The sequence below is a fragment of the Eschrichtius robustus genome, chromosome 4, assembly GCF_028021215.1.
Source record: "Eschrichtius robustus isolate mEscRob2 chromosome 4, mEscRob2.pri, whole genome shotgun sequence".
Taxonomy (NCBI): Eukaryota; Metazoa; Chordata; class Mammalia; order Artiodactyla; family Eschrichtiidae; genus Eschrichtius; species Eschrichtius robustus.
In genome coordinates this window covers 116013192-116041151 of record NC_090827.1, presented here as the reverse complement: position 1 = coordinate 116041151, position 27960 = coordinate 116013192, and the positions used below count along the sequence as shown (strand labels likewise).

General features: G+C 44.5%; 1 protein-coding gene across 6 annotated transcripts in view; it reads right to left on the bottom strand.

Annotated features, from left to right (window-relative positions):
- The window catches only part of EVC (EvC ciliary complex subunit 1), an 82064-nt gene that overhangs the window by 52692 nt on the left and 1412 nt on the right, over positions 1-27960 (bottom strand). For all 6 annotated transcript variants that reach the window (XM_068543244.1, XM_068543246.1, XM_068543240.1 and 3 more), the window contains exons 2-6: positions 22420-22545; positions 16612-16695; positions 14295-14527; positions 12779-12863; positions 1878-1976 (exon numbers count right to left, since the gene is read on the bottom strand). In XM_068543244.1, coding sequence (XP_068399345.1) covers positions 1878-1976; positions 12779-12863; positions 14295-14527; positions 16612-16695; positions 22420-22545 — 627 coding nt within the window. The remainder of the gene's footprint in view (positions 1-1877; positions 1977-12778; positions 12864-14294; positions 14528-16611; positions 16696-22419; positions 22546-27960) is intronic.

Sequence of the window (27960 nt, the reverse complement as noted above, 5' to 3'; positions counted from 1 at the left end):
TTATCCAAGGGGAAGCCATGTGTGACTTCTCATTCTCACAGCATCTCTACAAGAGAGAAATGAGGGTTCTTTTCCAGATGAGGAACCTTATCTATGGGAAGTTGATATATTTCGTCCAAAGTATCCCAGTAGGAAGTGGTGTGCTAGGCTAGGCCCCTTAGGCTCACTGACTCCAGAGCCCCACTCTTCTAACTGCATGTGCTATGCTGCTTCTCTCCAAAGCAGCTGCCATTTCTGGGCACTTCTCATCTTCAATCTAGAAGTTCTGAGGCTGTTGTCAATATTATAGGAAAGTATGCATTTAAAGCCCTTGGCCAGACTACCTCCACTGAACAGTAGCCACTGACATAATTAAGATGCTCTGGAAGTGGTAGAGGTGGGATTTGATCCCAGGTCTGCAGATACCAAAGCTCTTATTCTCTCCATATGACATTCATTACTAGTACAATTACAAGTACCACCACCATTATCATTCTTTTTGTCATTGGAGAGTCATTTAAACTCATTGAGCCTCAACTTCCTCAGCTATAAACAAAAAGAATGATGGGCACTCACAGGGCTGTTGTGAAGATTAAATAATGTGTGTAAAGCACTCTGTGCATTGCCTGATGATGAGGATCACAGTAGTGGTGGTACTGAGGATGATGACAATGATGTTAACAAAAATGAAGATGTACTGCCTTCTCCCTGGGATGTAGTGATGAATCCTCCCCCTTGGAATCCAGAAGAGTGAGGAAGAAACACTCCCTCCTCCCAATCCCCCAAATCTCATGGTTGCAGTGATAAGGATGATAATGATGACTATGATGAAGATAATGGTGGGGATGGAAGGAATGAGGATTATGACAATGATATGATAATGAAGACGAAAGTCGTGATGGCAGAAGTGAGGATGATGAGGATGATGGTGGAGGTGGTGATGGTCATGATAACGAAGATGAGAATAACGATGCAGATGAGGATGATGGTGGCAATGGGAGGAGTAAGAATGATGGCAACAATGATGGTGGCGATGATGAAATGTTGGTAGTGGTGGTGGTAATGAGGAGGAGGATGGTGATGGTGGTGGTAATGAGGATGATGAGAATGATGATGAAGACAATGATAAGAGTGGTGATGGTCATAATAAGAATGACTATGACAATGATGACAATAACAAAGATGGTGGTGGCGATGGTGATGATAATGATAGTGGTGGTGGTGATTGTGTTGGTAATAAAACGATAATAATGGCAATGATATTGATGATGATGATGAAGATGATTGTGCTGGTGTTGGTGGGAATGGGAATGATGGCAGCGATCATATAATCAGGGTCTGGTTGTTACTTTGCTAGGTGCTTCATACACATTTTCTTCTTTCTGTAATCCCGCAGGATGGGAATTATTATCCCATTGCACAAAGGAACAACCTAGGATTCTGAGAGTTTGTGAAAGACAGGACCAGGATATCAATCTCCACCACTCTGACTCCAAGCCCTGACTCATTTTGCTGCACATAAAACAATATAAAGCTTGTATAAAAGACTGAAACGAGAAGAATGCAAAGTAGTAGGAAGAGTTATAACCAATAAGCAAATTATATATTTTAAAATACCCCACACTTGTACAGAAAATAGAATCAATAGTGGTTCTCTTTGAGTAGTGGGTATGACCAACACTCTCTTTTTTTCTACTTCTAATATTTTTCCACATTTTAATAATACACATTGTTAGTTTTATGTTTATAGCTATACTTTTATATACCATATTGTGTTGAAAAGTATATATTGTAATAAACTATTTTTATACATTAAAAATACTTTACTATAATATTATGTTTTATATATCATAATAAACTATTTTTAAGTTATTTTGAAATATAGGTTGAAGACTTACATTTTCTTGTTTTGAGAGAATCTTCTGGTATAATTCATCATCAGTCTTCTTTTTAGGAAGAAGGTCAAGGAGGCACATTTTAAAAATCTGAATAAACATCTATTGCCAAAAAGGGAAACATAACAAAGAGAAAGGTTTAAACAATGGTATTTCCCTTCCCTCCTTTCTCTCCTGCCTCCTTCTTTCTCTCTCCCCCAACTGCCCACACACTTTTCGATCTAGGAAAAGACCTCAGATTAAAAGTCATGACAATGGCCTGTAATGGACTGCATTTTCATGAAGCTTCTAAAGAAAAATGCTTCATTTCTTCTGCACATACTTATGAGGAGCCCACTCTGTGGGAAGCCCCCACTTTCCCCATTTCCATGAGTCAAGAAAACAGGCCAGGCGAAGGGGGGTTGCTTCTTTGTGGAAAGAATCAGAGGGATGGTTGTACGGAAATGGGACGTGTAAAGTCATCCACTCCAGCCCCCTGTCTCAATGGACGAACATGTCCTCTAAACCAAGAAGGGTCCTCCATAGGCAGGGACACCCTGGCAAGTCCAAGGGTGCTGTGTCCACAATTTGTTTAATCATTCACCTATTGCAGGACATCTGAGTATTTCCAGTTTGGGGCTATTACAAATAAAGCTGCTATGGACATTCACATACAGGTTTTTGACTGAACATATGTGTTTCTGAGATGAATGTCCAAGACGGCAACTGCTGGGTCTTCTGGTAACTGTATATTTAGTTTTATGAGAAATCGCCTGTTTTCCAGAGTGGCATTTTATATACCCACCAGCAATGTATGAGTGATCCAGTTTCATTACAACCCCACAAGCATTTGGTGGTGGTGTTATTTTTATTTTTGTCATTCTGATAGGTGTGTAGTCATATCTCATGTGGTTTTAATTTGCATTTCCCTAATGGCTTAATGATGTTGGACATCTTTTCATGTGCTTTTGTGTGTGTTTCCTTGCCAGCCGTACATTCTTTTTGGTGAAATAATCTGTTCATGTCTTTTGCCCATTTTCCAATCGGATTGTTTACTTATTTCTTTTTCTTTTTTTTTATTATTATTTTTTTAACATCTTTATTGGAGTATAATTGCTTTACAATGGTGTGTTAGTTTCCGCTTTATAACAAAGTGAATCAGCTACACATATACATATTTCCCCACATCTCCTCCCTCTTGAGTCTCCCTCCCACCCTCCCTATCCCACCCCTCTAGGTGGTCACAAAGCACCGAGCTGATCTCCCTGTGCTATGCGGCTGCTTCCCACTAGCTATCTATTTTACATTTGGTAGTGTATATATGTCCATGCCACTCTCTCACTTCGTCCCAGCTTACCCTTCCCCCTCCCCATGTCCTCAAGTCCATTCTCTACGTCTGCATCTTTATTCCTGTCCTGCCCCTAGGTTCTTCAGAACCGTTTTTTTTTTTTTCTTTTAGATTCCATATATATGTGTTAGCATACGGTATTTGTTTTTCTCTTTCTGACTTAACTTCACTCTGTATGACAGACTCTAGGATTGAGGTTTGAGAGTTCCTCATATATTCTAGGTACTAGTCCTTTCTTAGAATGTGGCTTGCAAAATATTGCCTCAGTCTTTTCATCCTCTGAACAGGATTTTTTTGCAGAGAGTAAGTTTTTTATTTTGATGAGTTTCAATTTGTTTTCCCTTTTATGGGTCACACTTTTGGTGTTAATCCAAGAACTCTTTCCTTAGATCCCAAAGATTTTCCCCTTTGTTTTTTTTTCTAAAAGATTCATAGTTTTATATTTTACATTTAAGCACATGATCCATTTTGAGTTAATTTTTGTATGAGGTATGAGGTTTAGCTTGAGGTTCATTTTGCTTTGCTTATGGATGTCCAACTGCATGATTTAATGAAAAGCTTATCATTCCTCCACTGAACTCCATTTGCACCTCTGTCAAAGGTCAGTTAGACGTATTTGTGTAGTAAGGTGCTTTTTTTTTTTGAAGAATAATTGACATAACCAGCTTTGTTCTTCTTTCTCAAGACTGCTTTGGCTATTTGGGGTCTTGGGGGTTCATACAAATTTTAGGACTGTTTGTTCTATTTGAAACATGCCATTCAGATTTTGATAGGGATTGCATTGAATCTGTAGATTACTTTGGGTAATACAGACATTTTAACAATACTAATTCTTTCAACCCATGAGCATGGAATATCTTTCCATTTATTTGTGTCTTCTTTGATTTCTTTCATCAATGTCAAGTTTCCAGTGTACAAGCTTTTCACCTCCTCGGCTAAATTTATTCTTAGGTCTTTTATTCTTTTTGATTGAATTGTAAATGGGATTGTTTTCCCAATTTCTCTTTCTGATAGTTTGTTTTTAGTGTATAGAAACACAACAGATTTTTGTACATTGTACCCTGTAACTTTACTGAATTTATCAGTTCTAACAGTTTTTTGTCCAGTCTTTCCTATGTGTAAAATCATGTCTTCTGAAAATACTGACAGCTTTACTTCTTCCTTTCCATTTTGGATGCCTTTTATTTCTTTTCCTTGCCTAATTGCTCTGGATAGTAATTCCAATATTATGTTGAATAAAAGTGGCGAGAGTGGGCATCCTTGTATTGTTCCTGATCTTAGAGGAAAAGCTTTCAGCTTTTCACTGTTGAGTATGATGTTAGTTGCAGGTTTGTCATATATGGACTTTATTATGTTGAGGTACATTCTCTCTATACCTACTTTGTTGAGTTTTTATCATAAATGCATGTTGAATTTTGTTAAATGCTTTTTCTGTTTTGAGATGATATGATTTCTATCCTTCATTTCGTTAATGTGGTATATCATGGTGATTGATTTGTGCATGTTGACCATTCTTGCATTCCTGGAGTAAATCCCACTTAATTATGGTATATGATCCATTTAATCTGTTGCTGAATTTGGTTTGCTAATATTTTGTTGAGGATTTTTGCATCTATGTTTATCTGAGATATTCGCCTGTAATTTTCTTCTTTTTTTTTCTGGCATCCTTGTCTGGTTTTGGTATCAGGAAAATGCTGGCCTAGTGAAATGAGTTTGGAAGCATTCCCTACTCTTCAATTTTTTGCAAGAGTTTGAGAAGGACAGGTATTAAATCTTCCTTAAGTGTTTGGTAGAATTTACCAGCGAAGCCATCTGGTCCTGTACTTTTGTCTGAAGGGAAGTTTCTGCATACTGATTCAATCCTCTTACTAGTAATCAGTTTATTCAGATTTTCTCTTTTCATGATTCCATCTTGGAAGAGTCCATGTTTCTAGGAATTTATCCATTTCTTCTTGGTTGTCCAATCGTTGGCACATAATTGTTCATAGTAGTCTCTTATGATCCTTTGTATTTCTGTGGTATCAGTTGTAACTGCTCTTTCATTTCAGATTTTATTTATTTGAGCCCATTCTCTTCTTTTCTTGGTGAAGCTAGCTAAAAGTTTGTCAGTTCTGTTTATCTTTTCAAAGAACCAGCCATTGTTTCATTGACCTTTCCTATGCTTTTATTTAGTCTATTTCATTTTTTTCCGCTCTGATCTTTATTTTCCTTTCTTCTACTAACTTTGGGCTTGGTTTTTCTTCTTTTTCTAGTTCCTTTAGGTGTAAAATTGGATTGTTTTTCTGAGATTTTTCTTGGTTTTTTTGAGGTAGGCCTGTATGGCTATGAACTTCCCTCTAGAAACTGCTTTTGCTGCATCCCATAGATTTTGGTAAATTATATTTCCACTTCTATTTGTCTCAAGGCATTTTGTGATTTCTCCTTTGATTTCTTCATTGACCCATTGGCTGTTCAGTAGCACATTGTTTAATATTCACATATTTGTGATTTTTCCAGTTTTCTTCCTGTACAGGTATCCCTCGTTTTATTGAACTGTGCTTTATTGCACTTTGCAGATATTTCATTTTTTACAAATTGAAGGTTTGTAGCAACCATGTGTTGAGCAAGTCTATCGGCATCATTTTTCCAACAGCATTTTCTCACTTTGTGTTTCTGTGTAACATTTTGGTAATTCTTGCAATATTTCAAACCCTTCACCAGCAAAAAGATTACAGTTTGCTGTAGGCTCAGATAATGGTTAGCATTTTTAAACAGCAAAGTATTTTTTAATTATGGTATGTACATTGTTCTCATAGACATAATGCCATCGCACACTTAACAGACTACAGTATAGAGTAAACATAACTTTCATATGCACTGGGAAACCAAAAATTCATGTGACTTACTTTATTGTGATATTTGCTTTATTGCAGTCATCTGGAACTGAACCCACAATATCTCCAAGGTATGCCTGTAACTGATGTCTAGTTTCATACCATTGTGGTTGGAAAAGATGCTTGATGTGATTTTGATCTTAAATTTATTGGGACTTGTTTTGTGACTTAACATATCATCTATTCTGGAGAATGTTCCATGTGCACTTGAGAAGAATTTGTATTCTGCTGCTTTTGGATGAAATATTCTGTTTATATATATTAAGACTATGTGGTCTAATGTGTACTGTAAGGTTGATGTCTCCTCACTGACTTTCTGTCTGGATGATCTATGCATTGATGTAAATGGGATATTAAAGCCCCCTGCTATAATTGTATTGTTGTCAGTTTCTCCCTTTAGATCTGTTAATATTTGCTTCAGATGTTTAGTTGCCCCTATACTGGATGCATAAATATTTACAAATGTTATATCCTCTTGTTGCACTGACCCCTTTATCATTATATAATCCCCCTCTTTTTCTTTTAGTACAATCTTTTTTTAAAGTCTACTTTTTCCTCATGTAAGTATAGCTATACCAGTTTTCTTTTGCTTTCCATTTGCATGGAACATCTTTTTCCATGCCTTCACCTTCAGTCCATGTGTGTACTTGTGTACATATATCTTTAATGAGTCTCTTGTAGGCAGTATATAGCTGGGTCTTGTTTTTTTAACCCATTCAGTCACTCTATGTCTTTTGATTAAAGAATTTAGTACTTTTACATTTAAAGTAATTATTGATAGGTATGTACTTATTGCCATTTTGTTCATCGTTTTCTGGTTGTTTTGTTGTTACTTTCTGTTCCTTTCTTTTACTCTTGCTCTCTTCCCTTGTGGTTTGATGACTTTCTTTAGTGTTTTGCTTAGATTCTTTTCTTACTATCTTTTGTGTATCAAAATAGGTTTTTGCTTTGTGGGTACCATGATGCTTATATAATATTTATATATTTAACAGTATATTTTAAGTTGATAGCAAATTAAGTTTGAGTGCAATCTAAAACTCGACATTTCCCATCCACCCTCTGCTCCTGGCACACACATATTATGCTTCTTGATGTCACATTTTACATCTTTTTATTTTGTGTTTCTGTGATTATTGTAGTTATATTTTTACTACTTTTCTCGTTCAATCTTCATACCAACTTTATAAGTGATTAATTAACTACCTTTACTATATAATTACCTTTACTAGTAAGATTTTTACTTTTGTATGCTTTCTTGTTACTAATTAATGCTCTTTCTTCTCAGGTTAAACAAGTCCCTTTAACAATTCTTGTAAGGTTGGTTTAGTGGTGACGATCTCCCTCAGCTTTAGGCTTGTCTGGAAAACCCTTTATCTCTCCAACTCTAAACAATAACCGTGCTGGGTAGAGCATTCTTGATTGGAAGTTTTTTCCTCTCAGCACTTTAAATATATCATGGCACTCCTTCTGGCCTGCAAAGTTTCTGCTGAAAAATCTGCTTATAGTCTTTTGGGGGTTCCCTTGTAGTTAACAAGTTGTTTTTTAATCTTGTTGCTTTAAGATTCTCTCTTTAACTTTTGACTTTTAAATCTTAATGTATCTTGGTGTGGATCTTTTGGGGTTCATCTTTTTTGGAACTCTCTCTAGGCTTTCTGGATCTGGATGTCTGTTTCCTTCCCCTGGTTAGGAAAGTTTTCAGCCATTATTTCTTTAAATATGTTTCCAACCCCTCTCTCTCTTCTCCTTCTGGAACCCCTGGTATTGCGAATGTTATTTCATGTGATATTGTCCCATAGGTCCCTTAAGCTATCTTCACTTTATAAAATTCTGTTTTCCTTTTGCTGTTCTGTTTGGGTGCCCTGTCTTCTAGATCACTGATTTTTTCTTCTGCTTCACCTAGTCTACTGTTGAACCCCCTAGTGTATTTTTCAGTTCAGTTATTGTATACTTTGGCTCTGTGACTTCTGTTTGGTACTTACATTTTCTATCTCTTTGTTGAATTTCTCACTCTGTTCATCCATTCTTCTCCTGAGTTTGATGAGCATTTTATGACCATTATTTGAACTCTTTAATCAGGTAAATTACTTATCTCCTTTTCATTAAGGCTTTTTTCCTGACGTTTTATCTTGTTCTTTTGTTTGAACATATTGCTCTGTTTCCTCATTTTGATTGATTGTGTTTGTTTCTATGTATTAGGCAAAACAGCTACCTCTCCCAGTCTTGAAGAAGTGGCCTTGTAAAAGATAAACTTTATCTTTCAACCTTGCCCTAGCTCATGGTTGTCTCTCAAACCTTTGTGATTGTCTAAGCAGCCTAATTTACTCTTTTTCATTCTTTTCTTTTTAAAAATTAATTAATTAATTAATTAATTTTTGGCTGCGTTGGGTTTTCGTTGCTGCGCGTGGGCTTTCTCTAGTTGCAGTGAGCAGGGGCTACTCTTCGTTGCAGTGCGTGGGCTTCTCATTGAGGTGGCTTCTCTTGTTGCGGAGCATGGGCTCTAGGCGTGTGGGCTTCAGTAGTTGTGGCTCACAGGCTCTGGAGCGCAGGCTCAGTCGTTGTGGCGCATGGGCTTAGTTGCTCCGCAGCAGCCTAATTTATTCTTGATGGGTCCCACTTGTTGAGGGTATGCCAAGAGTGTTAGCCATGAAGCAGCTGTTCACCGGTTTTTAGGTCTTTTTCAGAGGGATCTATTTCATATGTAGCTATAGATTCAGTGTGCCCATAGGAGGATGTGAGAACAGGATCTTCCTACGCCATCATCTTGGACTGCCCCCGTGGTAAGACGTTTTTAAATGCACAGGTGAGCAGATGTTTTTCTCCAAATGCCCACAAAGTAAGTATTTTGGGGTTTGCAGGCCATACTATCTCTTTTGCAACTATTTAATTCTGCTGTTACAGCATGAAGGCAGCCATAGGTGATGTGTAAAAGAATAGGTATGGCCGGATTGGCCCAAGGGCCATAGTTTACGATCCTTGTTTTAAGGTTTGTTAAACACTCTTCTGTGCCAGGCTAATATATATATTATCTCAAATGATCATCACAGCAGGAGGTTGGTACAATATTCCCCATTTTACAGATGAGGAACTCTCAGTTGAGAAATCTGGACAACTGGCCTCATGTCACAAGGGACATCCATGAGGGACAGACCCAGAACTCTTCACCAACCTTCATTATGCTTGCCAACGCTAATAAGCTCTAAAAAGACAAAAACTGTCTTGACTTTCCATCCACTGAAGTCTGAGGCTATGTACAGTAACTTTCTTTTCTCAAGATGTTAATCTCAAATCTATTTTCTTTTTGACCCCAAACTGAATCAGTAACATTCACAGGTCTTGTCCCATTCCTTTGAACTATAAAAACTTTTTTTTTTTAATTTATTTATTTATTTTTTGGCTGTGTTGGGTCTTCGTTTCTGTGCGAGGGCTTTCTCTAGCTGCGGCAAGTGGGGGCCACTCTTCATCGTGGTGCACGGGCCTCTCACTATCGCGGCCTCTCTTGTTGCGGAGCACAGGCTCCAGACACGCAGCCTCAGTAGTTGTGGCTCACGGGCCTAGTTGCTCCGTGGCATGTGGGATCTTCCCAGACCAGGGCTCGAACCCGTGTCCCCTGCATTGGCAGGCAGATTCTCAACCACTGTGCCACCAGGGAAGCCCGTAAAAACTTTTTAATTTGGAATAATTATGGACTTAGAGGAAGATGAAAAACAGTACAGAGTTCTGTGCACTTTGTCCCCAGGGGTGACATCTTACATCACTGTGGTACAATATCAAACCTGAAAATGGACATAGGTCCAATAGAGTTAACTATAGACCTTACTCAGTGTTCACCCATTTTTACATGCACTTATTTGTGTGTATATGTGTGCACGTGGTTCTATGCAATTTTTCCCCATGTATTGCCACAATCAAGGTAGAGAATTTTCCAGCACCAGGAGAAATCCGCTAGTCCTAGTGCTCCTCTGATATTAGCCACCCCCCTCCCACATCCCCAATCTATTTTCTTTTCTGCCATTCTGCTTTTAAAGGTTACAACTCCACCTCCTAGACAAGCCCAGCACCAGTGTCTTCCTCCTCCAGGACCACCAGAGAGCTCTAAGCTTCTTGGCTGCACGGTGGTCACATCTGGTCTGAGTCACTTCTGAACCCTGACCTGTGATAGTGGATCTCTACCAGAGAAATGAAATTTGAAGTCTTTGTGTAACATGGTGCACTCCTGTTCCCCATGTTTCTCTAGGTCTTACACACGATAAAGACATGCCCTGCAGTGAATGGAAGGCCATGTTTAGAAAGCAGCTCTCCCAGGGTGGCGACGGTGTCAACCAGACACATTTCTATTAAGCACCTACTATGTGCAGGGCACTGTTCTGGGCTCTGAGGATACACAGACCTTGGACTCAGACAAACCTCATTTGGGTTCTGACTCTGCAGTTTACCAGCTGTGTGATCTTGGGCAACTGACTAGACCTCTCTGAGACTCAGGTTCCTCATGAGTGGAACAGCACTGAGGTTTCAATGAGATCAGACATTTAAAGTGTTTAGCCTAGCAGAGTTTCAGTGTTTCATAAATGATGCTGTGATGACGCAGATCACACAGCCCAACAGAGCCCAGAACTTTGCCTACAGAGAACTTTCAAAGTGAGACTTGACTCCCTAGTAATTGCATGGAGTAAAAGCTGCAAGTATATTATTTTCACACCTTTCCTAAAGTGGCCCAGAGAGGGGAAGTGACTTACAGAAAGTCACACAGCTCATAAGTGTCAGAGGGTGGACTAGAACCCAAGTTTCTAATTCCTAATCTGGTGCTCCTGGAACTTTCCCAGGTTCCAGCTTAAGTATCTCTCTCCAGGGAAGCCTGACCACCTCCCTGAAGCCTACACGCCCTCAGGTCCTCTCTTACATGCCCTCATGCTACTCCATCATTTGCTTTGTCATACTTTTTGCCTCTGTGCATTTTGTGCAGTCTATTGACTGCCATCTCTCCCCTGGACAGTAGGCTCCATAAAGGCAGGGCCTGTCCTGAGTATTGTGTCCAGCAGGGCGGGGAGGCTGCCCACAGATGAGTGACGGTGAATGCTCTCTTCATGACAGTAGGCTGCTTCCCTGTGGGCATTTGCTGGCCGCTCCAGGGGCGAGGGGCCAGGACCACGTCACTCACCAGCTGGATGGGGCTCTGAGCACAGAAACAATCACCCTCCACGGAGCAGAGCCTTTGAGAAAATCACCAGGGCCACCTGCCCCCAAGCAGGACCAGGTGTGGCTAAGTGAAAGCAGGCTGCAGCTGCAGGTGGGCTCGTGCCTCATGTCCATGAGCCTCTGCACGGGGGTCTGTGGGGCTGTAGGAACAGGCTCGATTTCTGGAATCCTAGGATGATTTACGGTTTCAAATACTGGCACCTGTTTACGAGGCCCGTTCTGCTCACACAGAGCAAAATTTCTTTCTGTTGCATCCTCAACTTAATATTCTTTTATTTCTCCTGTTTACAATGAAGCACCTGTGGGCATATCTGTCTTTGTCTGTCTCTCTGTCACTCTATCTACCCCTCCCTTTCTTTTCCCAACAGGCCTTCTCTCTCCTCCCTTCTCTCTGTAGGTCTCCTCCCTCATTCAGTAATTCAGAGGATGTGTCTCATGGAGAAATAATTATTTTTTTTATTATTATTTTATTTTAATTATTTATATTTGGCTGCGTTTGGCTCTTCGTTGCTGTACGCGGGCTTTCTCTAGTTGCGGCGAGCGGGGGCTACTCTTTGTTGCAGTGCGCGGGCTTCTCATTGCGGTGGCTTCTCTTGTTGCAGAGCACGGGCTCTAGGTGCACGGGCTTCAGTAGTTGTGGCACGCAGGCTCAGTAGTTGTGGCTCACGGGCTCTAGAGTGCAGGCTCAGTAGTTGTGGTGCACAGGCTTAGCTGCTCCGCGGCATGTGGGATCTTCCTGGACCAGGGCTCGAACCCGTGTCTCCTGCATTGGCAGGCGGATTCTTAACCACTGCGCCACCAGGGAAGCCCAAAATAATACTTTTTTTTTTTCAACCCCAGTGGGCTTGCTGCCTGGCTAACCCATGGAGGTTCTGTAGCTACAGTGGGACTCATCCCTCTGATTTTTTGTAACCTGGATCCAGTATGGATCCATGTGCATCTGGCAGAGACCAATCTTGTTTCCTCATGTCCATGGCTCTGATTTCTCCTTCCTTCACTCAGAGAATGCACACCCATAAGAAGGTATGCAACTTCCCATCTCAGCCCCAACTTAGAACTTTATGACTTAGGGCCAGTCTCCACTCTGTGCCTCAGTTTCCCCATCTATAAAGTGGACATAATGATGGCACCCACCTCGCCGGGTTGTGTGAGCTTTAAAATAACTACCTGTGTAACACCCCCAGCACCTAGTACATAGTAAGCACTCATAAATCTTATGATCACTATTATCATTCCTCTAAAAATCCTGTTCTCTTTGGTCTCCATCAGGAGGTGTGCGCAGAGAGTAGGTACCCAGCTTTCTGCTTTTAACCCCAATGGCGATGGGTAAAGTAAATCCTCCTCCCCATCTGCAGGCACGAATTGCTTTTCCATTTTGTGGTCGGACGCCTAACCCTGCTCTGCCTTCCCCTTGTGGCGGCTCCGCTGTCACCGACACCTGTTTCCCAAGGGTCTCCGGGACTCCATGCACATGGAGAGCCTGTCTCCCGGGTCCTGAGTGCTCCACCTACCATGTGCTTCTCCTGCCTCAGCGCCGTGTCCAGATGCAGCAGGTCTTTTAAGTGAAGGTTGTAGATACACAAGTCAAGGTCCACACTGAAAAGTCCAAAGAGAAACAGAAGAGACTTTCAGAGTATTTGAAGTGGGGAGTAAGGCTACTGAGTTATCAGTACATCCCTGCAGGATAAGCCACGGTGCATCCTGACTCCAGTTTTTAAATTCTGCGGCATGCAGAGATTGCTCACAGCCACCCCAGGTGCATAAGAGCAATCGAAGTAGCCATCTGAAACCCACTTGTGACCAGAAGGAAGCAGCTGCCCGAGACATCAAAGACAGAACACAGGAAGAGATGGAAGGTGAGAGAAATGAAAAAGAGCACTCCCCCCCAGGCCCCCCCGGCATTTTCATGTCTAGTGTCACGTGTCATCATTCCTTTCTGCCATCATGTACACATTCTCACAGCCATTTACAGATGAGGAAACTGACTCAGGAAATCAAGGGTCAGAGAAATCAAGTAGCGGTCACGTGGTCACAGGGGCAGATAATTGGCAGTGTGAAGATAAAGGCCTTTGACCTTTTCTCCGACATAGGCAAATGCATTTTAAATGACTACAGTCCACCTGAACTGTTCAAGTCCTCTTTGTCCGAATAGGAAGAAACACCCCTTCCCAGCCAGGCAGGGGAGCCAAGAAAGCTCCAATTCAATGAAGTCCCTCCTTCCCGGGGCCACCTTCAGGGTCAACACCAAGCTCAGGGTTCTGATCCCACTCTTTCCACAGCCCTGAGCCAGGCCACGCCTGGTTCAAATCACCCAGGGCTCCTTGGACTCACAGAAATTCAGATCTGAGAGAGGCCTGAGGACTGACGTGCAAACCTGCTGACTAGTTTTTTGAGCACCTACTGGGTGCTGAGCCTTACTCTGGGCTGGACAGTTTGGCGATTTAGAGCATGGGCTGCAAGATAAGGTGGTGGGGTCACACCAGGCTCCAACACTCACCTGCTGCGTGACCTTGGGCAAGTCACTCTGCCTCTCTGTGTCTCATTTTATTCTTTGAAAGTGAGGGCAATATTAGCATCTACTACACAACCTTAACAACGTCGGGCTGTTGAGAGGAATTAATTCATTGACTGATTAATACTTGTTCATCACTTGCCTGTCCCAGGCTCCCACCGGGTGGTAGTGCACAGCTGTGAATAAGACAGACCTGCTCCTCGTGCTCAAGAGAGAATTAATCCCTGCAAAGTGCTTAATATTTTGTACACAGAAGACACTTAGCCAGTGCTAGCTGCTGCTATGCAGTGCACGGGGCAAGTCAGTGATTAAAGGAGGTCCCCTCTGTCTCTCCCCAGGGCTCAGGCCTGGCTCCCTGACCCCCATGCTGGCCAACACCACACATTCAGCTCCAGCTCTGACACTGGGTCGCTGTGTGTCCATGGCTGAGTCCTTAACCTCTCTGGGTCTCCATTTCCTCCACTGAGCATGATACAGCCTATCAGTCTGCATCCTCCATCCCACCCTCTCCTCACCTCTCGCAGGTCAGTGCCTCGGGGAAGCTGCTCGCCCCCAGGAAGGTGCGGCCGAGGAACCTGTCGTCGCTGGCGGCCGAGTGGACGCTGGACGAGGAGCTGCAGTCGTCCTTCTCAGCCTGGCTCAGGCTCCCCAGGCTGCTGGAAGGTGATGCCTCCACGGGCTGGTTCGGCAAGACTGGCTGCTTTAAGGTTTCGTGCAGAGACGGGTTGGAGGAACCGTCGGCCAGAGGCTGGGGGGCAGGAAAGAAAGCGTACTCTCAGTCCACGTGACCCATCGTGAGTTTTCCCGTAATTCCGCCGGTGACACACGCGGTGGCTCCCAGGAAGGCCGAGCGGGGCAGGCAGGGAGGGTGTGAGTGGACACCGTGGAGCTTCTGCCCCAGGGGCACGGCCACGGCCCTAGGGGCCTTCGTCACAGCTCTTGTCACATCACTTGTCCCCAAAGGCCAGCCCCTCTGCACCAGGCTCCTCCCCTCCAGCTATTAGCCTGGGTCTGTTCCCCGATGGCCCACCTGTACCCACCCTCGGCTGCCGGCTCTGACCTCCCCAGCAGCCCGCCTGCCCTGCCCCACCTCTCCGGCTGCTGTCCCAGACCCCAGGCCCGCTCTGTCCACTGACCTGCCCTTGGATAGACTCAAAGCCCCTTAACAAGGAACTCAAGCCCCTTGCAGTGCCATGACCACATGAGGTCATAGCCTAGTGCCTGGCACAGCCAGAAAGCTCAGCAGATGCCAGCCATCCCTACGTCCAGCTCCGTCTCCTGCTGCTCCCAGAGGTGCACGCCCAGGGAGCACTGAGCTGGTGGCCAGCGCCAAACCCTCACTATCATTTCATGCTTCTGAGCCTTTCCAGACTCTTGTCCCCCTGCCTGAAACACCCCTAACTCATTGTCTGCTGGGCTGAAGCATCCCTCCCTCCAGACACAGACCCCTGAATTTTCCTACCCTGATCCCCGGGCCTAGCCCACACCGGGTTCCACAGGACCCCGGTCATTTCTGTCCTGCCTGCTCTCACACGCCATCCTGCAATGTCGCCAGGCTGGGAGGGCCTCCAGGGTGAGGACAGTGCTCTCCTGACCACTGGATAATCACCAGGGCCCACCACAGAGCCTGCCTAGCACGGGTGCTGATGACGAATGAACGCCCCAGGTCTGGGGGTTTTGCACCTTCACCCACCCACCAGATAGTGAAGGAAGAGGTTCCCAATGTGCGTTCCAGGGAGCAGTCCCATGAACTATACAGTTACTGCTCACTGTGAGGGTTCCACAGAAAAATTAGTTTGGGAAAGTCTGCGTGAACAAGGTAGAATCATTTCTTTGGTATAGGAATTCTCAGAGCCTTCGATAGGCTCTGGCTGTCCTCAAAAGCAAATAATAATTTAAAAAACTGAACATGTGCTGAGTGTGCAGATATCACACACTGTTCTAAGCCCTATGCCTAATTCCCTATCTCACCCTCAAGACAACTGGGTGAGGCAGGAGGGCCCTTTACCCCCATTTTATTGATGAAGAAACTGAGGTCCTGAGAAGTCAGGAAATGGCCAAGAGTAAACGGCTGAGATAGGAGCTGGGTTTGAGCCTGTCCTCTTTATCTCCAGGAGAGCAGGCAGCACTTTCCTCAACTTACTTGACCAGGAAACTATTTTCTTCGTGGAGCATCACATAGGCCGAGGGCTCCTTGAAACATCAAGGAATGTGCTGCTCTCTGCAAAACTCCCAGCCACAGGTGTGAACTCCTGGCTCCAGGTGTAAGACCTGAGGGTACGACTCTCGCCCTGCCACTTCCTGCAGTATGACCTTGAGCAGATCATTAACCTCTCCCGGCCTCAGTTTCCTTATGCATAAAGTGGAGAGAACAATATTATTTACCTTATAGGAATGTTGCAAGGAATACTGAAATGTGTAATGTATGACAAATGCTTAGCACTGTGCCAGCCCCACAGTAAATGTTCAGCGTCAGCTGCTGGCATTAGTCCCAGGGTCTGTAAGGATCAATGTTAGTAACTTGTTAGTATTTGTACTAGTGTTAAAAGGTCAGGGCAGATGCTGCCCTACTGTGCTGTCACCTGGTGTCCCTGTGGATACCTTGCTTTATATACGATGGGCATACCCTGTCCCTGACAACACTGTCATAAAATGGATTAACCCTAAAGTCATGCTCCATTACAAAGCCACAAAATTATCTCTATTAAAATGACTTGCCATAAAATCCTCAAAGAGGACCCCAAATTGCACATTTAATCCCCCTTCTCCTACCCCAATCTCTAGCACATTACTGGTTAATTGCATTTCTAAGACAGAGCTCAGGACTCTCACCCGGAACTTCTGATTGATGGGATAGACGACTTTTGCCTTCAGTGCAAACGCTGTGATATTGCTATTGAAAGATGGCTCACATTCCTGGGAAGGAAAAAAAAAAAACAAATGGCATGGGGGCTTTTGGTAAAATGAAGGACAAACCACCAAGAGCTTCCAAAATGCCACATCCCATTTGTAACAGTGGCCTCGGGAAGGGACCATAATAAGCACATTTAGACCCAAGTAGTGCTCACTTGCTAGAAGGATGGATAGATGGATGGAAGGATGGATGGATGGATGGATGAATGGATGGATAGATGGACATACGAATGGATGGACAGATGGACAGGTGAATGGGCAGGTGGATGGATGGATAGATGGGTGTAGGGATGTGTGTGGGAGGGATAGATGTACAGATGGGTGGGTGGGCGAACGGACCGATGTTAAATAGCACATTCTTCATTTAATTCCAAGCCTTCAGCCCTGGAAGAAGTAAGGATTTAAATAACTTGACAACACCAAAAGTTTTCCTAAAAATTGTGAACCACTTTTTGGTGGAATAAGGAACCAAATATTTTTAGCACTGCCAGGTGTACAAGCGCTTACATGTGGCAATATTCACGCAAGGCTTTTGATTAGACCCTTAAATGAAAAGTAGTGGTTGGACAGGTCTTTTCACTTTTCTGAGCCTCAGTCTTCGCAGACAGTAAGCAGGTAGCACATCTGGCCCCAAGGACGGTGCGGACAAAGCTCCCAGCAGAGCTGCTGGAACAGAGCAGAAGCGAGGCGACGGACAGCTATACGTCACGGTAGTAAAGAGACACCAGCAAACACTGCTCAGGAACCAGCTCCCCAACCGCAGCTCGATGGACTGATTCGTGCCTGCTCCACACGACACAGAAAGGCCCCACATCCTTCCCATATCGCTCTCCTCCTGTCAGGGTCGCCCCTGCACTTTGCACGGTCGGTGCTGAATAAATGCTTGGCCACAACCAGCGGGTGAATGAAGTTGAGCGGGCAGCAGTTCAGGAGCCCGGCGCTCCAGGCCGGGAGGAATCTCTACTCAGCAATTCTGACCTGGCTGGCAGGTGAAAACTGCATCCACATCGATTCCAACGCTTTGCAACTAAATCTTAAAAAAAAGGAACTCCGTAACAAATGACTGATTTCTGATTGCTGAGTTCTCCTTGGAGTTACATATCCTATCACGAGGAAAGCGGAAGAATTTATCGCTTCCTCACGTTGTGTGACGTTGAAACAGCACCCGACAGAGCCTGTGACGTGGCCTGTATACATCTCCAGAGAGGGTGTCGCCGTGTGCCCTTCTGAGCAGGGCAGAGGGGAAGCTCTGGGGCAAGGGCCCCAGTTCTTGTCATGTCTATCTCTGTCTTCGGACTCGCAATAACAGACTTAGATGACAAGAATGGGGAAAGACCACCAACATGTGGTCCTTAAACTTAAGGACCATTCATACGTCCACCTGTCCATCCTTAAACTTCCAAGGACCCTGCCATTTCCCAGGTGGGGAAGATGACACAGAGAGGTTGAGCTGTGCGCCCAAGGTAACACAGCTATTAAATGTCAGAATCAGGATTTGAATCAAATTCCCTGGCTCCAGAGTCCCTCCTCTTCAGCTGACACCATCCATCTCCTTCGACATGACACAAATGAGAACAAGAGGAAGAGCCATGCTTCGCCACGCCCCAGGGACACAAGTTGGATCCTGAGATACTTGTCGCTCCCATATCTGCCACATCCAATCGACCACAAATCCCACCAACTTAACCTCCTAAACATCTCTCAAATCCACAGCCCTGGCCCAAGCCACCATTATATTTATCCCAAGGGGCAGCAATAGCCTCTTACCTGGCTCCCCATCCATGTATTGAGGGCCTACTATGTGCTGGCACTTGATGCGTGTTTGCTCATATCCTTGTCACACAACAGTCAGCTTGGGGAGGCTGGTGCTATCACGATCAGGCCCATTTTACAGAAAGGCAAAGGAAGGCTCAGAAGTGGACACTTTCCAATCCATTCTCCCCCCGTGGCCATCAAAAACCATACAATTCCCATCACTTCCTGGCTTTCCTTGGATCCGAGGGAGCAGAGCAAGGCCTGTCCCCAGCTCCCAGCAGCCAGTCCCACTCTCTTAGCTGGGGGACTGGTACAACAGCAAAGCGTGGCCGTAAGACTAAAAAGGCTGACTTCAGAACGGGTGACATAATCTGTGGGGCCCCGTGCAAAATGAAAACAGCGGCGGGGCGGGTGGGTCTTACTCAAAATGATTAAGAATTTCAAGACAGCAGAGTCCAGAAACTGGCGGGGGGCGGGGGGGAGAAGGGGGCATGGTGACTGGACACAGGGTCTGTGTGACCATAGGGCACGTCCACCTATGAAGCCGGCCCTGGCTGATGGTCCAGTGGAAACACGTTTTCAAGGAACGATGCAAAAGCAGAAAGAGCACTGTGCATTTTTAAACTTCTTCCAAACAGAGGTGGAAAGAAAGGACGGAATGAAAGGGGTAGAAAATGAGAGGAAGGCTTGGTCTCTGCCTTCCAGGAGTGCATCTTCTAAAGAGGAGACACCAAACAAACATTGCACTTCAGGGGAAAAACATAATATAGGAAGCAAAGAATATAGACGCAGGGGTCCACCTGAGATAGACAGAAGCAGAACCTGGGAACCGGGAGCCTGGGCTGTTTTTAGTTTTTCACAGCTCTTCTTCGTCTTAAGTCCTCCAAAGTCCAATCATCTCCCCAACCATAGCAACACAATTATTCAGAAAATTGGCTGTAGTGCAAATTTACAATGTAAAACTTCTTCAGCTGAAGCAGTGCGATTATTCAGAAAATTAGCTAAAACATAATTGTGGGAAAAGAAAAGCCATTTCACTCTCTGAGAAAAGGTGCTCTTTTTGGCAAATGCACAAATACCTCCAGAGGGCAGGTATGCACCCTCCCTCCGCCAAAGCCAAAGGACAGGAGGAGGCTGGGGAGTAGCACGCCTCAGAGCCTTCTGGAATTTTGTTTGTTTGTGGCTAACATGAGCTATTTATCAAAACAGAGTTCATGCAAGGAGTGGCGTGGACCCCAAATGCCTTGGTTTTCTGGGCATTGGAGGATGTCAGGGTTACAGCTCAACTTGCCCTGTCAAAATCAGCCCTGCCCTCATTCCTTGACAAGCTCAGCCTGCAGAAGGCAGGGGCATTTTGGCAAGCCGGTCACTGGAACGGGCAGATCTTTAACTTAACTCTTGGCAATTATTAGCTTGATAATGGGCATCGGCGAGGCACAGCTAATGGTTAACAGGTAAAACATTACTAGGTGGAAGAAATGGGTTAGACTTCTGGGGAGGTGGAGATCTGGCTCCCCGGCAAAGATTGACTCATTCTGTGGTAGGAGGGTTCACAGAGTTGATTCATGGGTGACCCTGTGGGGCCGCCACCACTACTGTCAACGCAAAGCTAAGAACCCTGAGGCTCAGAGAGGTTATGTCTCTTGCCCAACATCACACAGCACACAGGTGGCAGAGCTGGGCCTGGGTTCCAGGATTCTGGATCTCAAAGCCAATGTTGTTTGTATCATATCTGAGGCTGCCCTCTGTGTGAGAAGGGTTTTTTTTTTCAAATATGTTTATTGAGATATAATTCATGCAACTGAACCATGTAAATTGAATACGTTTCGGTATATTCACAGATATGTGCAACCATTACCACAGTCAGTTTTAGAACATCTTTATCATCTCAGTAGGAAACCTGTACCCTTTAGCTATTACCCCTACCCCTCCCATTCCCCACGCCCACCCTAAGTGACCACCAATCTACTTTTGGCCTCTGTAAGTTTACCTGTTCTGGACATTTCAGATGAATGGAATCCTATAACATGTGGTCTTTTGTGACTGGTTTCTTTCAGTTAGCATACTATTTTCAAGTTTCACTCATGTTGTTTTTACAGCTGAACAGTATTCCATTGTATGGAAGGACCACATTCTGTTCATTCATTCGTCAGCTGATGGACATTTGAGTTTCCACGTTCTGGCTATTGTGATTAGGGCTGTCAGGAACATTTGTGCACATGTTTTTGCATGGACATATGTTTTCATTGCTGTGAGCAGGGTTTTAATCCTATGGGGTGAGGGGAACAGAGGCATAGAGATAGATGAGGGAGAGAGAGAAACTAAGACAGGGAGACATCACAAAGCCACACTGTCACACTCTCACACACAGGCCCACAGAGATGCACATGGAGAGAGACACACAAAAACAGACATGGACACGCAGCGAGATGCACTGATACACACATAGACAGACACACATGGAAAGACAAGCACCTGGAAACAGAGAGGCTGGGAGTGTGAGTTCGAGACACACAGCACAGACGAGGAAGGGTGGACTCATCTCCGGGAACAGCCAGGCGCTCTCTCTTCCTCTCCAGCTCCCCATGTCTCAGCCCTGGGAGGGCAGCTGATCGCTCCACGGGGTCTGGCCCACCGTGGGGAAGGGAAGCCCTGTCTCCAGAACCCTTGGGAAGTACAGCCACGGGGGTGACTCGAACACTGAATTTTCAGCTTAACTAGAAGCTTTTCCTATTCATTTCCAACTTTTTGGTGAAATTTGTTTTAGAATACCCAACGCACTTTCCTTGCTTGGTAAGCAGAAGCTGCAGAACATGACTGAGTGTCAGAGGCTGCGGGGAAGCAGCCCTCCCAGGCAGGAGCTGAACACCCCCAGGCCCAAATCTCAGCTACATGACTGAGGACAGTGACCTGGCTCCACGAGCCTCAGTTTCCCCATCTGGAAAATGGGCAAATAAACAAGGTCTACATCATGGGGTGCTGAGAGGATTGCATGAGAGAATTCACACGAGTGTTTACATCACTCAAAAATGACACATGAAAATGCCTGGAATTCAGTAGACGCTAAATAAGAAACTTAGTTCCAATCTTTCCCCTTTTCCCAGCACCTCTCTCTCTCTCTCACTCTCTCTCTCTCTTTCTCTCTCTCTCTCTCTCCCTACCTACCTACCTACTTACCTACCTACCTAGATGTCTATATTCACCTTTGGGCAATTGAGGCTGGAGTCAATTGGGCAAATCACTGGAGTCTGGTCCTTTCTAGGGACCAGGAAGTGACTAGAAAGAACACATCTTTGGAAGAAACGCCCTCTCCATCCACGGAGCTTATGCAGGAAGCGATGCCCTATGGGCCGATTCAGGCTGGATGGAGTGGGGAGGGGAGCAACAAGGAAGGTACAGGGAGCATCCATCTTTTAACATCTCCATCAGAGGCCCAGAACTCCCACTCCTAGATATTTACTTCAAAGAAATAAAACAAAATGAAAACAAACAAACTTACACACCAACATTCACAGAAGCCTTGTTCAGAATAGCCAAGCACTGGAAACAACCCACACTGTGACACATCCCCACAGCGGGCTGAGCAATTAAAAGGGACAAAAGACAAGTGCAACGACGACCTGGATCAACAGGCACAGGAAAGCACGTGATTGCATTCATGTAAAATTCTAGAACAGCAAAACCAATCATGGTGATGGAAATCACAGCAGCGGCTGCCTATGAAACGGGCACTAGAGAACTTTCCGGAGTAAACGAATGTTCCCGATTGGGGTCTTGGTTACAGGGGTGTATACACTTGTCACTCATTAAACTGTAAGCTTAAAATCTGTGCATTTTTTCAATGTAAATTATACCTCAAATAGAAGCCTATTGGGACATGAGATCTGCTGGGGCTCCTCTGGATGAAATCCAGGTAGGGCACGGGACACCCAGCGTGAGTCTCTTCCAATGCACCCCAAACACCCAGCTTACGTTCAGAGCCTCCTCATCCTTTGAAGTCGGTGCTTCTCTCTTCCTCCTCCTGGATGGGGAGCCGGTTTCCGACGGGGTCTGAACGTTAGACTCCAAATTCTTGAGCAGACTCTGAGCGTCATCTTTCTAAAATCCAAAGGTGGGGTGGGGGAACACATTGAAATTGGTCAACCTAGTGCCCCTGTGACATTAGCCATCAACTCCCCACCCCCAGCCATCACGGCTGCTCATCTCTGCTCCGGGCCTGGCCCTCTGTGTGCAGTGCTTCCCTCCACCTGGAGTCAGGTCCACATCCTTCAAGACTATCCAGGTGTCACCCTCCTGACAAGCCCCCAAAGCCCCATCTCAGCGTGTCCTCAGGACCTGGAGGCAATACTTGGATCAAAGCTCATTCCAGGGCTTCCTTGGTGGTGCAGTGGTTAAGAATCCGCCTGCCAATGCAGGGGACATGGGTTCGAGCCCTGGGCCAGGAAGATCCCACATGCTGCAGAGCAACTAAGCCCGTGCACCACAACTACTATAGCCTGCACTCAAGAGCCCGCGAGCCACAACTACTGAGCCCGCGAGCCACAACTACTGAGCCCACATGCCACAACTACTGAAGCCTGTGCACTGCAACGAAGAGTAGTCCCTGCTCGCTGCCACTAGAGAAAGCCCGCGTGCAGCAATGAAGACCCAACGTAGCCAAAAATAAATCAGTTAATTAATTAATTAATTAATTTTGAAAAAGCTCATTCCATTGTTTTTCTGAGTTGGTCCCCACTTCCCCAGCTCCTGTAGCCTGTGAGCTCCTTGGCGTGGGGTAACAGCTTAACATGAAGAATGACACATAAATATTAAAATTCCTGTTACTTCCTATAACGTGACTGGATAATTTTTAAGAAAATATCTTACGTAACCTAAAACTATAGAATGGTTTCTGTTGTGAGCTATAGTTGATGCTCATTATTTGTAGATTCTGTATTTGCAAATTTGCCTACTTGGTAAATTTATTTGTAATCCCCCAAACCGACACTTGGGGTGCTTTTGCGGTCCTTCCTGGACACGAGCAGAAATGTGAAAAATGTGAATTGCCCGATGTGCAGTTTCCAAATGAGATTGAAGAAGGCCACACTCTAATTTCTTGTCTCAGCTCATACTGCAAACAAGTGTCCTTTCCATGTTCTATTTACTACCATTCTTTTTTAGCACTTTTGTTGGTGATTTTGTTGAAAATGACCCCTAAGTGCTGTCTAGTGTTTCTAAGGACAAGAAGACTGTGATGTGCCTTATGGAGAAAATGTATGTATTAGATAAGCTTTGTTCAGGCATGAGTTATAGTGCTCTTGGCTGTGAGCTCAAGGTTAATGAATCAACCATATGTTAAATGAGGCACCTTTAAACAGAAACACACATAAACACATGTATTGATTGGTTAATGAAAATATTGTGACCAGGATCTTGTAGAAACAAAACCCTGCATCTCCCCTGGGAGCAATGCTTTAGTATTTGCTAATCCTGTGTTTGCACTGATTTTACAGAACATAATTATCTACTGTATTGAAAATCCTATTATGCCAGAGACACTTATCAAGCCCCTCTTTGACCACTGGCTGCTCATGGATATAATCTTGAACTGAGGATATATCACCAGTTTGTCATTGAGTTAGTCACCAACTATTACAGAGCATCTACTCAGTGTCAAGCCTTAATCTAGTCACTGGGAATAGAGTAATGAACAAAACAAACAAAGCCGCTGCCTTCATGGAGTTTACATTCTAGTGACAGAAGAGAGACATAAGCAAACAAAGAAATAAATATATAGTGTGTCAGAGGTTTAAGTGCTATAGGGAAAATCAGTGGAGGATGGGGGAATGGAGAGTGATGGGAGGGGAAGGCCTCTTGGACAAGGTGGCATTTGAAAAGAAACCTGATGGAAGTGAGAGAGCAAGCCATTCAGATATCACAGGGACAAGCATTTCAGGGTGAGGGCACAGCAAGTGCAAAGGCCCTGAGGCACAAGCACGCTCAGCATGTACAGGGAAGCCCATGTGGCTGGAGCAGTTGGGGGTGGGGTAGGCAAGGTTAGATGATGAAGCCAGAGATTTGGGGGTTGTTTGTTTAGCAGCCATAGCTGACCAGCACAAGGCTTCTGCAGGGAAGGACCTGGTCCAATCACTGTAAAGACTCCAGGAGAAAAACCTCAGTCACCCAAGGAGGAGTATCAGATTTTTTGCTCCCCAATTAAAAATGGCCAGGAGATCAAGGGTCACCAGCCATTTCAGGACAGATTCTAATATGAAAGACAAACCCTAAAACAAACAAAAGGAAAAAGCAGGCAGGAAATAGACACTGCATGGGGAAAAGAAAACTAAAAACAAACAATTATAATATCCTCAGAGAGATAAGAGAAGATTTTACAGTCACAAAATAAGAATAGGCTAGTAAAAACATAGACTATTCTGAGGACAAAAAAAACTCTCGAAAATTAAGAATATGAAAAACTCAGTACAAGTATAAAGTTGAGAAAAGTCTCCCAAAAAACAGCATAAAAAGACAAAGAGATCGAAAATAGGAGAGAAGGAAGATAATTAGAGGCCCAATTTAACCAAAAACTGATAGGAGTTCCTGAAAGAAGCAACAGAACATAGAGAAAGAAAAGAGTCATTAAAGAAATCAAGAAAATGAATTTCTCGATTGAAAGGGCCTTCTGAATGCACAGCACAATAAGAAGCATTAGATTTCCCCCAAGACCCATCCTGGTGCATTTCACATACTGGGAGTAAAGAATAGATCCTTTAAGATTCTATTGAGGAACGGAAGAAAAAAAAGAGATACCATGCAAAATATCAAGGATCAGAATACAACCGGATTTCTCAACATCAACAACGGAAATTGAAAGACAAATGGAGAAAATGCCTTCAAAATTCTGGGGGAAAATTATTTCCAACCTGGAATTCTATAACTTAACTACTCTAACCAAATTAAGTATAAAGACAGAAGAAAGGTATTTTCAGACATAGAAATTCTCAAAAGAACTTCCACCTATCCTTTTCTCAGAAAGCTACTGGAGGACGTGCTCTACCCAAATGAGGAAATTAGCCAATAAAGACAGTGTAGGAGATGCTGAAAGAGGGTCCAACCCAGGAGAGAGGTGAAGAAGTTCCAGCATGATGGTCCCAAGAGGTCCCAATGGTGACAGCAAAAGCCTACAGCAGCTGTTTCTTGAACTTTAAGAACAGAGAGACCATGAGAGGGCTTGTTAAACACAGCTTGCTGGACCCACCTCCAGAGATTCTCATCGGTGAGTCTGGGGTGGGGCCCAAGAACTGGCATTTCTAACAAGCTCCCAGGTGACGCTGATGAGATTGCTCTGGTTCACTATGAGAATAGCAACGGTGTAGAGGCAACCGGCTCATATTGGAGAGTTCAGAAGCTTTCTGGGAGAGAAGTTTTCCCAGAAGATAAAACAGATCAAATACCTAATGTATTCAAATGCCTTGAAAGAAAATGTAGACAAATGGGGGAAAGTTTACTGTTAAACAGATGATAAGTACACAGAATCTAAGCAAATGAAAAAAACGGGTAATTATTAATTTCAGGGAAAACAAAGTATTGTGCAAAAAAGGAAAGTAATCATAAGTACAGCGGATCCTTGGCTGACAGTGAATTATGTTTATGGAATTGTAATAACGAAAACACCAAATACTGATTTCACCAAAATTACCCCATAACCACACAGGGAGGTGGTGATGGTGGATAAGGAGGGTGTAAATATGAAGGAGGGGAGAAAAGAGAGCTAAATCACTCCGCACTTCCGCAGTGGGAAGTCAAGCAGCCATGTCAGCAGGTTATTTAGAAGTAAATGACCAAAATAGCCAGCTGAACAAGAGTCGAACGAGATGGCTTCTGAAAAGTGGGAAATGGTTGCAAATGAACATTTTAAATTATGTGCATGTGTAACTTTGATGCAAAAAAAAAAAAAGTTTTAATGATGAAATAAATAAAACTAATAAACAAAAATAAAACAGAAACCACAAAGGGAAAGTGGTGCAAGACAGAATTATGAGCTGGGTGACCTGGACCAGAGGAGGAGAACAGAGTGCCCGGGACCCAAGAGGGAGGAAGTGTCTGATCCAGCCTGAGGTTGGGAACACTTCCCTACATGGTTTTCCTCCTGGGTCCTGAAGGATGGGTGGGACAAGAGGCAAAGAACAGATGTGCAGAAGTGCAGCGACATCTGGGGATCAAGGGGATTCTGGGTGGCTAGATGCATGGGCGCCCATGCCCCAGGGAAGGTCAGTCGCCTTATATACCATGCGAGGAAACTGGACGTGATCTCGTGTAGGCAACCAGGAGCCACTGGAGGTTTTTAACCAGGACAGTCATATTGTTTCTATTTTAGAAATAGAAACTAGAGGCAGGAGACGGAGGAAAGGAGGACACTTAGAAAGGAGTGCTACAAAGGTCACATCCAAACCATCAGAAAACCCAATCAGCCTTACCCTTGAGCCAGAGCCCCCTCCATAGCTACAAATCTGGTCTAAGCCACCACCACCCTCAACTGGACTAGTGCAGCTGTGACCGACCAGCTGTGCAAACCCGGACAGCTTGGTGAGTCTCTGTCAGCCTCAGCTTACTCAGCTGCGAAATGGGCTACTCTATGGTCTGAATGTTTGTGCCCCTTTCCCTCTCAGTTAATGTGTTGAAATTCTAACCCCCAAGGTGATGGTATTTGGAGGTGGGGCCTTTGGGAGGTGATTAGGTCATGAGGGTGGAGCCCCCCATGAATGGGATTAGTGCCCTGATAAAAGAGGCCCCAGCAACTCCCCTGTCCCTTCTGCCATATGAGGACACAGCAAGAAGTCAGTCATCTGCAACTTGGAAGAGGACCTTAGCCAGAACCCAACCATGCTGGCACCCTGATCTTGGACTCTCGGCCTCCAGAACTGTGAGAAATAAGTTTGTGTTGTTTATCAGCTACCCAGTTGATGGTATTTTTGTTATAGCAGCCCAGACTAAGACAGATACTAACTACCACCTTACCAGGTAGCGGATGACTAAACACTCTGACTTAGGGGTTCAGACAGACTGCAGTTGAAGTTCAGCCACTGTTCATTCATCATGTGACCCTAGACAGAGAACAACCTTGCAGAGCCTAGATGTCCTCACCTGGAAAGTGAGGCTGACAGTCCCCCCATTCAAAGGCTTGGAGTGAGAATATAGAAACAAATGCCCGCAAACTCCTGGCAAGGGGCCTGGCACCCAGGAAAGGCTCTGACGTGTTACTTCCCTCTTCACACAAGGAGCCAGTGTCTCTTAATCAGCAGTGGGATGTGACAACCTCAAACTTACCTACAAGCATCTTGCACTATGTTAATTTCAACTTTTATCACCCCTTTGCAGCATGACACGCCCCTGAATTCACCTGCCATGTGAGATGCTTACATCTGCTGGATGCATCCCCTTCTCATGTGGGCCAGGAATGGGGGAACAAAACCACACCACCTTATCTCAGATCCCACCAGACTTCATCCCTCAAAGAGGTCAAAGCTGCAGGGA